This window comes from Babylonia areolata, chromosome 26, assembly GCF_041734735.1.
Source record: "Babylonia areolata isolate BAREFJ2019XMU chromosome 26, ASM4173473v1, whole genome shotgun sequence".
Lineage (NCBI taxonomy): Eukaryota > Metazoa > Mollusca > Gastropoda > Neogastropoda > Buccinidae > Babylonia > Babylonia areolata.
In genome coordinates, this window is record NC_134901.1 from 45,687,678 (window position 1) to 45,702,118 (window position 14,441).

General features: G+C 46.0%; 1 protein-coding gene across 1 annotated transcript in view; it reads right to left on the reverse strand.

Annotated features, from left to right (window-relative positions):
- Nucleotides 1–14,441, reverse strand: part of LOC143300334 (CD109 antigen-like) — a 71,316-nt gene that overhangs the window by 11,741 nt on the left and 45,134 nt on the right. The window contains exons 23-30 of the mRNA XM_076613934.1: nt 13,474–13,590; nt 10,579–10,716; nt 8,338–8,512; nt 7,676–7,864; nt 6,490–6,572; nt 3,899–4,000; nt 3,022–3,202; nt 764–999 (exon numbers count right to left, since the gene is read on the reverse strand). Of these exons, the coding sequence (XP_076470049.1) occupies nt 764–999; nt 3,022–3,202; nt 3,899–4,000; nt 6,490–6,572; nt 7,676–7,864; nt 8,338–8,512; nt 10,579–10,716; nt 13,474–13,590 (1,221 nt within the window). The remainder of the gene's footprint in view (nt 1–763; nt 1,000–3,021; nt 3,203–3,898; nt 4,001–6,489; nt 6,573–7,675; nt 7,865–8,337; nt 8,513–10,578; nt 10,717–13,473; nt 13,591–14,441) is intronic.

Here is a 14,441-nt window from a genome sequence, read left to right on the forward strand (position 1 = left end):
GGTCATGTAATAAGATCCAATAACCACACACACACACACACACACACACACACACGCACACACACACACACACGCACACACACAGAAAACCATGCACACACAAACACACCAACTCACACCAGCATGCAAGTACACACACACAAATGTATTCATTCACATGTACACAGGGTGCAATGTTCTCCCCACTGATTTCTTTTTTTCCTCTCCTTGTTTCAGATCATGCAAGTGATAGACTTCAAACAAATGAATGAACAAACACCAACTGACGAACACACACACACACCATGCATTTGTGCATGCATGCACACAAACAATAAAACACACACACACACCATACATGCATGCACACACACACACACACACCACACACACCCACCCATCCACCCCACCAAACACACATGCTCCACCCCACACACCCACCCCACCCTACACACCCACCTCACCCCACACACACACCCCATCCCACACTCCACCCCACTCCACACTCCACCCAGACACCCACCCCACCCCACACACCCACCCCACCCAGACACCCACCCCACCCCACACACCCCTACACACCCACCCCACCCTACACACCTACCCCACCCAGACACCCACCCCACCCTACACACCCACCCCACCCAGACACCCACCCCACCCTACACACCCACCCCACCCCCCACAACCCCCCATATGCTCCACCCCACACATGCGCTTCACCCTACACGCACACTCACTCACCCATCCCACCCCACCCCACACACACACGCTGCACCCCAACCTGCGTGGAAGCGAACCCCCCGATGGTGTTCCTCATGGTGTTGAGCCACCTCATCAGAGACGTGGTGTTGCTGTCCTGCACCTTCTGCTTCACGTATGACAGCAGAGCGTAGGCCGTCGACTGAACCGCGTACGCATCGTTCAGCAACTCCTGGCGCGGCTTCAGGTAGCGGATGTTGGTCTGGAACTCTGAGGGGTTCTCGTACACCTTCTGGTCGGCAAAGTACAGCGCGTCAGCTGTGGGGCAGAGAGAAGGGCTATCAGTGTGGACTGTGTAAAGTTATTTTTTAACTCACTCAGTATGGCCAGTCCTCTCTTCTCCTCTACACAGACCCCTCGGATGTCCAGTGGGTGTCTGAATGACCCAACCTTTAGCTTCCATCATCAAAATTGTGGTATTCTTTGTCAACATTCACCTCTTCAGTATAAAAGCCTTCTGCTTGCAATATTTTGATGATGGCAACTGGGGTGAAACGCTGTTAATGTCGTCTCTTTTGCCGTTCGTATGGAGAGAGTTAAATCGTCAGTCTGTGTAGTACACCTAATGTCACTTTCTTATCAGTACTCCTAAAGTCAAGTTCTACTCCTGAAGTCACTAGAGCCATATTTTAACTCCAGACGCATAGTTCTCTCCCTTGCTTTTCCCTTCAGACGACCCATTTGTTAGGGTTGAGAAAAAAAATCACAAAAAATACAAAACCTAAAGTAACTGAATGAAACTCACTGTACTTGACCCACTGACCCCTCTCCTCACGTCGTGTGAACACCAACCTCCCTCCCTCTTCACTACCCTTAGAAGCTGAGTTACTGTCTGGAACTTCTGGTTGGTAGCTTTCTTTACTGCAGATACTTTATTCAACGTCTTCATCATGCTCATCGATGTCAAAAACTTCAGTTTGAACCATTTCAATCACTTCAGCAGCGGTAAAAGCCGCTGTTGTGATCTGGTTTGCTCAAAAAAATTCCACTTGTATTGCTTGTGACACCATTTTTGATACGTATTAGCTTGTCATGTAGGGTCCTGAACTTGCTGGCTCGCTGTGGAGTGTGTTGTTACGGAATCTCATGAAGAAACTTTCCATTCAACCCTTGACACGTTCACAATGCCCCCGGTGAAGCTGTGATTGTTATGCTACCCCATGAGGAAAACGTGGAAACAAGTTTTAATTGTGGAAACCGCTATAGCATTCTGTCATCCGGAGCACTACCTTACATCAGGAATGTTATAGCGTTCCATCGTCCAGAGCGCTACCTTACATCAGGAATGCTATAGCGTTCCGTCATCCGGAGCGCTACCTTACATCAGGAATGCTATAGCGTTCCATCGTCCAGAGTGAGTTAATCATCTGTCTGTAAAGTATTCCCAAAGTCACTTTCTAATCAGTACTCCTAAAGTTTGCAGTCATTTTCTACTCATCAGACTATACAGTACCCCTTTACACATTTTCTAAACAACAGACTGTACAGCACTCCTAAGTCACTTTCTAATAATGTCTAGATAGTATTCCCAAATACACTGATCACCAGTCTTTATATTACTCCCAAAGTCACTTTCTTATCAGTACTCCTAAAGTCATAAGTCATTTTCGACTCATCAGACTATACAGTACTCCTTTGGAAACTTTCTTATGATCAGTCTGTACAGCACTCCTAAAGTCACTTTCTAATCATCAGTCTCTATAGTACTCTTAAAGTCACTTTCTAATCAGTACTCCTAAAGTCATTTTCTAATCAGTACTCCTAAAGTCATTTTCTAATCAGTACTCTGTATAGTACTCCTAAAGTCACTTTCTAATAATAAGTCTTGATAGTATTCCCAGATACACTATTCATCAATCTATACAGTACTGCCAAAATCACTTTCTAATCATTATGAAAGGAATTGTTGACACTTGTAACAAGAGAAAAGTAATACCAACACCCCCTCCCCCCTGCTGCTCTTCCAATCAGCTAAACAGTCACTTCTCACGGTGCAAGGAGTTACTGACATACCTACTCAGCAGATGTGGTGTAGCGTACATGGATTTGTCTGAACCCAGTGACGCCTCCTTGAGAAACTAAACTCAACTCAACTGACGCAGCTGTGCACTGACAAGCTCGCTGGGTGGAGCAGCCGGATTTTCACAAAGGAGAAATTTATTGTGACATGAATAATACGAGAGAGAGAAAGAGAGAGAGAGAGAAGAATAAATACTAACATTACCACCTCCCAACCCCCCACCCCCTCAACCAAGCCAGCTCCTCTCCCCTTCCACTCACAGTCGTTCCTCATGTTGCTGAACAGCCGATTGAAGCTCTTGACGCGCCCCTTCTGGCCGAAGGACAGAGCATAGGAGGTGATGGCCAGGATGAAGACCTCGCTGTCCGGGATGTTGTCCAGTTCCGTCATCAGGTAATCCACCGCCCGCTGCCGCGCGTTGTCCCGGCACTGCACGGCCTCCTGGTGAGGGCCAGTCACAAGGGGAAATCATTCTGTACCACTGTGTGATCAGGTGCCAGGGAAGTCATTCTGCACCACTGTCTGATCAAGGGCCAGGGGAAATCATTCTGTACCACTGTCTGATTAAGGGCCAGGGGAAATCATTCTGTACCACTGTCTGATCAAGGGCCAGGGGAAATCATTCTGTACCACTGTCTGATCAAGGGCCAGGGGAAATCATTCTGTACCACTGTCTGATTAAGGGCCAGGGGGAATCATTCTGCATCACTGTCTGATTAAGGGCCAGGGGAAATCATTCTGCACCACTGTCTGATTAAGGGCCAGGGGAAATCATTCTGTACCACTGTCTGATTAAGGGCCAGGGGAAATCATTCTGCATCACTCTCTGATGAAACTTTTGATAATTGAAGGTGGGTGGCAAAATCACGTCACTTGGGAATGTGAGAGAGTTATAGTATTTAGGGCATGTGGGGAAGTTATGCACACACACACACACACACACACACACACACACACACACACACACTGGTACATACATTGCATTTGCAGTGAAAAGATGTTAAACTAATGAATGAACTCAACACACATCGCTCACATCAATGATGCACACACACACTCATGCACATACACGCACACACACACATCCACAATACCCCCACACACACACTGTGCTCCATCCCCAGTTGTTTCCCTTACCCCCGTGACCTGCTCCAGTTTGTAGAGAGCAATGAGGACGTAGGCCGTCAGAGGGACAGGGTCCGTCAGCTTCCGTCCCAGCTTCCCCTGACCAAGTGACGACTGACACACACACACACATATATATACACACATAAATTTACACGTTTTACACACACACACACATACATATACACAATTTACACACAAACACACACACATATACACATATTACACACAAACACACACACACACACATATATATATATACACACATACATATACACATTTTACACACAAACACACACATACATATACACATTTTACACACAAACACACACATATATACACATTTTACACACAAACACACACATACACATAATACACACAAACACACATATATATACACACACACATACACACACAAACACTCACACATATACATCCACACACACACACATATATATACATCCACCAACACACACACACACACATATACATCCACATACACACACACATATACATCCACCAACACACACACATACACACACATACACACACCAACACACACACACACACATCTGTGTTCATCATCACAGATACTCCACACATGTCCTGACCTTTCCAAACAACACCACGAAAAACATTTCACGCTCAGTCTCAGGAAAGTTATCAATATACACAAGTGGACTTTTACATCTATGACCATTTCTACCCCACCATGTATGCCCAACACTCACTCTTTAAATCAGAGTGGATACAGCACAACTTGTTCCATAACACCACTAAACCCAGACATATTAGAGATCACTAAACTTTGCATCTGATACACACCATAATAACACACCATGACAGGATATCAGTCACAACAAGTCTCACACTATTATCACCAACAAAGAGTAATATCCACAACACACCACACACTCATACCGCCATTCCAACCCAGACCCCATTTAATCCGACCTAAACCATCGCCCACACAACCTTCCTCCTATACCAAAAACAAAACATTATATGCCCCACGCACAACACACACACTAACCCCCACGAAACAAACACTATGCTCGACTAGTACGACTCCGAATGAAGCATGCAAACACAACACGCACAAATAGATAACAATAAACAAAATAACATTCCAACATATATACAGATTTATTCTTTTTATCCACAACACAGATTCTCGTGTAAAATTCGACCACTACATACACGCCACCCATTTTTTGTCATTGTTTTTCCTGCTTCACCAGTTTACTTTAGTTTATCTGTCGAGTGGATTTTTCTAGAATTTTGCCAGAGAACAACCCTTTTGGTTGTCGTGGTTCTTTTTAACGGCACTAAGTGCATGTGCACACGGGACCTTGGTTTATCGTTTCATGAAGACTAAGTCCAGACCACGATCAAAGTCTAGTTGTGAGGGGGGAGTAAAGTACTTACCGCGCGTCTGACCGTGATTCAACCCCCAGACTCTCGCTTTAAAGTCCGGACGCTTTAACCATTCGGCCACATGCTTCCTCGATACAGCAAAGTTATAAACAGTTGGGCCCCCCACCCCTCTACACCATTTGGATGTGTAGTAAACAGGCGTGTCGGCGAGATAGGGGCTCGGAGTGAGGTCTGCACGAAACGCACAATGTAGAATCATCTAATGATAACAAAACTGAACAGTTCTGTATTCTTTCCAAACTTTCCCGTGGGAAATTCGGCCCAAGACACCGTATTCCTGCGGCAGTATCAGTTTTCACGTCGAAGTGGTTTTTACAGACTTTTGCAGGAACAATTTTGTATGCCGTCTTACATCTCAGTGCATTGCAAGACATTTGTTAAAGTATTATGAATACATCGTATACAATCAAGTTAGATGGGTGGGAGAGTAATATGGGGTGAGCATGTTTTAAATCACAGTAGATTTCTTTTGTTTTTAATATATGCATAAAAAAAATTAAAAATTAAATAATTGTTCTGTAAATTTTTATTAAAGTGCGAATGAGCTGATGATGGTTCTACGGAACACTGTGTAGGGGCATGTGTGTGATCACACGACACTGCGCCACCTCCAAACCATGAAGGTTCGCGCAAACCGTCACCCACACACACTCACCATACACCTACCCAGTGTGGAGAAGAAGACATTTGTTAACTCCCCATACGAAAGAAGGACACCCGTTCACGCGTCATCCAATTTTGCAACGAACTCTTCATCAGAGGTAGTTACAAGTACTGGTGTTCTGACGACGCACAAAATTGTCATTTAACCACCACCACTACATCAGTCTTTTGAGGAGAAAATGGCTACTGGGTTGCCTACAATGGGGAGAATTAAATGTAAAGAATACTTTGAATAACTTAAGTGAGAGTGAAAAATGGGAGTTGTCTAGAATTAAGCTACAACTAACTTTTTAAATGCATAAAAGTTATATAAAATAAACTGTTGAAAAGTTTATATTAAAGCGCAAATTATGAAACTGGTAACTTCTGGAACACTGTATAGTGGCATGTGTGTGCATACACCTTACAGACATGCACACAAACAAACAAGCGTTTGCCACACACACACACACACACACACACACACACCCATACAGACAGACAGACAGACAGACATCCACCTACCAAAGACTGGACACCTTGTCATCCCTGAACATTTTGAATGATCCTTCATCAGAGTTCATGTAGCTGGTGATTCGTTGAAACGCTGCACAAAATACCATCACCACCACCACCATCATCATCATCATTGATACCATCCCTGAAAATGGAGTCTGGCTGCCTACCTGGAGGGGTAAATACATGTAAAAGCCAACTTGTACATAATTATGAGTGAACATGGGAGTTGCAAAGTAAGCTCACTACACACACACACACACACACACAATACACACTGCACAAACGCTATCATGCACACAATACACACTGCACAAAGGCTATCATGCACACAATACACACTGCACAAACGCTATCATGCACACAATACACACTGCACAAAGGCTATCATGCACACAATACACACTGCACAAACGCTATCATGCACACAACACACACTGCACAAATGCTATCATGCACACAATACACACTGCACAAACGCTATCATGCACGCAATACACACTGCACAAATGCTATCATGCACACAACACACACTGCACAAATGCTATCATGCACACAACACACACTGCACAAATGCTATCATGCACACAATACACACTGCACGAATGCTATCATGCACACAATACACACTGCACAAATGCTATCATTCATGCAAGCCCATCACCAATGCGCACACAAACACACCAGCGTAAACACACATCCCCCACAGAAGACACGTCCAATCTAAAGCCAAGTCTACCCACAGCCCAAAGGACTCACCCCACCCCCTTCATCACACAGCACCAACAGACATCACTACCACTCAACGACCGGCACAACAGCCCAGTGGTTGAAGCGTTTGACTTTCAATCGGAGGGTCCCCAGTTCGCATCTCGTAACAGCACCTGGTGCGTAAAGCGTGGAGACTTTTCCGATTTCCCAGGTCAACAAACGTGCAGACCTGCTAGTGCCTGAACCCCCTTTGTGTGTATACGCAAGCAGAAGATCAATTATGCAAGTTACCTGTAATCCATTTCGGCCTTCGGTGAATTATGGAAACAACATATCCAGCATGCACGCCCCCCAAAACAGAGTATGGCTGCCTACATGGCGGGGTAAAAATGGTCATTCACGTAAAAGCCCACTCGTGTACATACGAGTGAACGTGGGAGTTGCAGCCCACGAACAAAGAAGAAGAAGAAAAGTACCACTGACCAATGTTCATCTCGTTCAGAGCGATGGCCAGCCGTTTGTTGGTCAGCTGATTGTAGTTCTTCATGAACTGCAGGGTGTACAGGTTGTAGGCAAAATTAAACACAATCTGCTCCCCTGCCCCGTACGGTCGCCAGAGGATGTTTTCCGCGTTCAGGTAATCCTCAAAGAAGCCTGGGGTCACCATGTCACCTGTGCAGGGAAAGGGCAGGTGATGGATGTTAGTGTGGGGGTTGTGTGCGTGTGTGTGGGGGTTATATGTGTGTGTGTGTGTGTGTGGTGTGTGTGTGTGTGTGTGTGTGTGTGTGTATGTGTATGTGTATGTGTGTGTGTGTGTGTGTGTGTACATGCGTGTGTGTGTGCAAGTCCATGTTTTGTTTATGTTCATATTCACACATACAACAATAACAGTATTATTAAAGCTTGTTGATCAAAACATAATATCATGAAATAAAACACACTGTATCTATGTTTCATATACGCTTCAACACACACTTCAACTCCCCCCTCCCCACCCAACATACACACACACATATACACACTAACAATCCCCCCCCCCTCACCCCCCCCCCCCCCCGCCCCACAGACAAAAGCACTCCAACAGGAGTGCAGCAACAGTTCTACCAACCCCTCCCCCCCCCCCCCCTACTCCCCCCACAACTCACCGAAGGTGGACACACAGGCCTGAGCAGACCCGGGCACGTACAGCAGGTATCTCCACTGGCCGGGCACGATGAACTGCTCCGACACGGGCACGCTAAAGTCGGGCACGTCGATGGTGGCATAGCGGATCAGGTCCACCAGGTAGGGGATGTGGTAGTAGTTCATCACCCCGTCAGGCTGTGTCCACAGGGATATCACAGGGATATGACAAGGGATATAACAGGGATATCACAGGGATAAAACAACAATATCAGGTCCACCAGGTAGGGGATGTGGTAATAGTTCGTCACCCCGTCAGGCTGTGTCCATAGGGATATCACAGGGATATAACAAAGATAATTAAAGGGATATGTCAAAGGACATAACTGGAATGTGTCAGGGATACAACAACAACATCGGGTCCAACAGGAAGGGAATGTGGGAACAGTTCCACACTCAGTCATGCTGTGTCCACCAGATACATAACTTGGACAAAGGAGGGGCACAGCAGTGGATACAATAGGTTTACAACAAAGATATAAAAGGAGGTATAACAAGGAACGTAACAGGGGATATAACAGGGCAATAACAGGAACACAACAAGGGATATAACGAGGATACAACAGGGGAAATAATCCAAATAACATCCTTGCAGCTGGCTGATTGAAATACAACAGGAACCCCACATACACCTGTCATTTCTGTGTTCGTCACTTTCATTGGACCTCAGGTCACTTTCCATTGGTTCCATATTCATCATCATCATCCAGGTGACGGCCACAATATCATCACTTTTCATGGACCTCAGGTCACTTTTCATTGCTTCCATATTCATCATCATCATCCAGGTGACGGCCACAATATCATCACTTTTCATGGACCTCAGGTCACTTTTCATTGCTTCCATATTCATCATCATCATCCAGGTGACGGCCACAATATCATCACTTTCATCAGACCTCAGGTCACTTTTCATTGCTTCCATATTCATCATCATCATCCAGGTGACGGCCACAATATCATCACTTTCATCAGACCTCAGGTCACTTTTCATTGCTTCCATATTCATCATCATCATCCAGGTGACGACCACAATATCATCACTCAGGTCACTTTTCATTGCTTCCATATTCATCATCATCATCCAGGTGACGACCACAATATCATCACTTTCACTGGACCTCAGGTCACTTTTCATTGCTTCCATATTCATCATCATCATCCAGGTGACAGCCACAATATCATCACTTTCACTGGACCTCAGGTCACTTTTCATTGCTTCCATATTCATCATCATCATCCAGGTGACGGCCACAATATCATCACTTTCACTGGACCTCAGGTCACTTTTCATTGGTTCCATATTCATCATCATCATCCAGGTGACGACCACAATATCATCACTTTCACTGGACCTCAGGTCACTTTCCATTGGTTCCATATTCATCATCATCATCCAGGTGACGACCACAATCGTCATGTCGATTACTCTGCCGTGACTAGAGAGTTGCGTGGAGATAGAGATGTTGTCGTATAGAAAAGATAAAGAACTAGACAGATGAGGAAAAAAAAGAAGTTAACATTACACCTACTCTATGTGGGTTTTATCAGCAGACTACTACTTTTCGCTCTTCACCCTCTCAGGGGCTAGCTGATCCCCCAAAATAAATTAAAAAATCAAAATGTTCTACAGAGTGGGGGGTATTTGGGAGGGGCGTGCCTAATCTTACCTACTCTATCTAACTACTATTACTGCTACTGTATTAGTTAACTTAGCATATGAACAACTACTTAACATTCATAAATCTACACAATGTAAATGAAGTCCTAGACATGGACCATGACTTTTACTCTCCCCTTCCACTAGAACTTGAATGGTGGTCCTGGCGCTAGTCCTTCAGATGAGATGATAAACCAAAGTCCAGTGTGCAGCATGCACTCAGCACATGTTAAAGAATCCACGGCAACAAAAGGGTTTTCCACGACAAAATTCTATAGAAAAGTCCAATTTGTGAGTAAAACAAATACAGATGCAGACAGATGCAAAAAAAAGGGGTGTTGCACTTTGACGATGTGCTCTCCATGGGGAGAGCAGCCCAAATTTCATGCTGAGAAATCTGTTGTAACAACAAAACACAACACAACACAACTGGTTAACACACATGCTCCACAAACCAAGAAATTATCAAAACACAATGACATCAGCCAGAACAATAGCGGATGTTGAAGATAGTGACAGAGACAGAGAAAGAAAGACAACTCACAATGACATTCATGGTGCCATAGTAGTCGTCCTTGGCCAGGAAACAGGTGGCGCTGACATGGAAAGTTAACTCTCCCCGCATCAGCGTTCTGACGGGAACAATGGGCATGTATATGTCCTTGGACTCTCCCGGCTCCAGCTGAAATCACATCCACCCAGCCATCAACCCTATCCATCCTCCCACTCACCCTATCCACCCAGCCATCAACCCTATCCATCCTCCCACTCACCCTATCCACCCAGCCATCAACCCTGTCCATTCCCCCACTCACCCTATCCACCCAGCCATCAACCCTGTCCATCCTCCCACTCACCCTATCCACCCAACCATCAACCCTATCCATCCTCCCACTCACCCTATCCACCCAGCCATCAACCCTATCCATTCCCCCACTCACCCTATCCACCCAGCCATCAACCCTGTCCATTCCCCCACTCACCCTATCCACCCAGCCATCAACCCTGTCCATCCTCCCACTCACCCTATCCACCCAGCCATCAACCCTATCCATTCCCCCACTCACCCTATCCACCCAGCCATCAACCCTATCCATTCCCCCACTCACCCTATCCACCCAGCCATCAACCCTGTCCATCCTCCCACTCACCCTATCCACCCAACCATCAACCCTATCCATTCCCCCACTCACCCTATCCACCCAGCCATCAACCCTGTCCATCCTCCCACTCACCCTATCCACCCAACCATCAACCCTATCCATTCCCCCACTCACCCTATCCACCCAGCCATCAACCCTGTCCATCCTCCCACTCACCCTATCCACCCAACCATCAACCCTATCCATCCTCCCACTCACCCTATCCACCCAGCCATCAACCCTATCCATTCCCCCACTCACCCTATCCACCCAGCCATCAACCCTGTCCATCCTCCCACTCACCCTATCCACCCAGCCATCAACCCTGTCCATCCTCCCACTCACCCTATCCACCCAGCCATCAACCCTATCCATTCCCCCACTCACCCTATCCACCCAGCCATCAACCCTGTCCATCCTCCCACTCACCCTATCCACCCAGCCATCAACCCTGTCCATCCTCCCACTCACCCTATCCACCCAGCCATCAACCCTGTCCATCCTCCCACTCACCCTATCCACCCAGCCATCAACCCTGTCCATCCTCCCACTCACCCTATCCACCCAGCTAAGTCATCAATCTGCCCACCCACCCAATACACCCAACCACCCACCCAAGTCATCCACATACCTAATCCACCCATCTACTTAATATGCCCACTCAATCCACCCACCCAATCCATCTACCCACCCATCCACTCAATCCACATACCTAATCCATCTATCCACCTAATCCACCCACTCAATCTACCCACCCACTCCATCTACCCACCCAATAAATCCACCTACATAATCCATCCATCTGCCAAATCCACCCACTTAATCCATCTACCCACCCACCAACCCAATCTATCCATCTACCTATCCAATCCACCAAGCTAATCCAGCTGCTGTCCAATCCACCAAGCTAATCCAGCTGCTGTCCAATCCACCCACCCACCTACCCACCTAATCCGTCCACCAACCCATCTAATCATCCATCCACCCACCCAATTCATCCACCCACCAAAAACCACCCCAAAAAAGAACACCCCCAAAATAGTCCTAAAATCATCCTATGAAAAAAAAAATCAACATTTCTCTGAAACCAAAAGTCTAACATTCACTTACACAAACACACCACAAGTATGGGTATAGGGTAGGTAGGCCTAATTGCGAACGATCCAGTCGAAGCGACCAGCTCAACATGTGTATTGTACAGATAACAGGTCCTACAATCATCAAATGCAGCTCTTCTGTTTTTAACTCACTCAGTACGGCCAGTCCTCTCTTCTCTACACAGACCCCTCGGATGTCCAGTGGGTGTCTGAATGACCCAACCTTTAGCTTCCATCATCAGAATTGTGGTATTCTTTGTCAACATTCACCTCTTCAGTATAAGAGCCTTCCGCTTGCAATATTTTGATGATGGTAACTGGGGTGAAACGCTGTTAACGTCGTCTCTTTCGCCGTTCGTATGGAGAGAGTTAAAGGCTTTCTCCTATTGAATGCACCAGGAAAAGTTTGTCCACTCCTTTTCGACTTTTTTTTTCAACTGTTGAAATAGCAGGGTAAATGCAAATGGGTAAGTCTAACTGCAAATGATGAATTTGGGTGCATGTGGACAATGGAAACAGAAGCAGGTCTTGAATTCATTAGATATAACATATTACTGGAACATTGCACCAGGCTGTTGTATTGTTGGTTTTGATCACCCATGCACACACACACACACACACACACATACACACATTTAAACACACACACACACCCCATACCACACACAAACACACCCTTTTGAGACAGCTCAGTAACTGTGCAACATCGTTCGTCAATACGCTGATGTCAAAATGCCTTTTGGTCTAATTGCAAACGACACCATTTTGGAGGCCAGTTCATTCAACATCTCCAGTCAAATCAGCTATTTCAAACTGTGTCAAAGTTCAAGCCCTACTTGCTTGCATCCTCTGATTTTAGGACTGCGAGAGCAGGTTTGTGAACTGGGTTGGCAGGGGGGTGCGCAAAGACAAGAAAAAGCGCAGAAAAAGCCGGGAATAGCTGATGTTTCACTGCTTCTTGGAACTCAATATTCATTAAGGTATCACAACGAGGTCGAAGCAGACATTAAATTGTGGAATGTGTGTGGTGAGAACGCTTTGAAGTGGGACAGGTACACGAATCGTTCGTAATTACACCCTGTCCGCAGGTAGGCCTACCTACCCTACACACACACAAACACACCATACACACACAGTGTCACACTCTCTCGAGCAAACAATAAAAACAACAACAACAAAAAGTAGGAGCACAGAACTCACAAAGACAATAGTCTGCTTATCTCCCCTGTGTGTGCGAGGATTGTAGGAACTGACGACGCCCATTTCTTCCACCAGGACAAACTCGTACTCGTCACTGCCGTGCATGGTGATCAGCACCTGTATATACACACCATCACACTCACTGCTTGGACATCACACACAGTACACACACACACCATCACACTCACTGGTTGGACAACACACACAGTACACACACACACCATCACACTCACTGGTTGGACAACACATTGTACGTCACAACACACACAGTACACACACACACCATCACACTCACTGGTTGGACAACACATTGTATGTCACAACACACACAGTACACACACACACCATCACACTCACTGCTTGGACAACACATTGTATGTCACAGCACACACAGTGCACACACACACCATCACACTCACTGCTTGGACAACACATTGTATGTCACAGCACACACAGTGCACACACACACCATCACACTCACTGCTTGGACAACACATTGTATGTCACAACACACACAGTACACACACACACCATCACACTCACTGGTTGGACAACACATTGTACGTCACAACACACACAGTACACACACACACCATCACACTCACTGGTTGGACAACACATTGTATGTCACAACACACACACCATCACACTCACTGGTTGGACAACACATTGTATGTCACAACACACACAGTGCACACACACACCATCACACTCACTGGTTGGACATCACATTGTATGTCACAGCACACACAGTGCACACACACACCATCACACTCACTGGTTGGACAACACATTGTATGTCACAACACACACAGTGCACACACACACCATCACACTCACTGCTTGGACAACACATTGTATGTCACAGCACACACAGTGCACACACACACCATCATACACACTGCTCGGACAATTCACTGTGTGTACACAACACACACAGTAAACACACACATCATCACACACACACT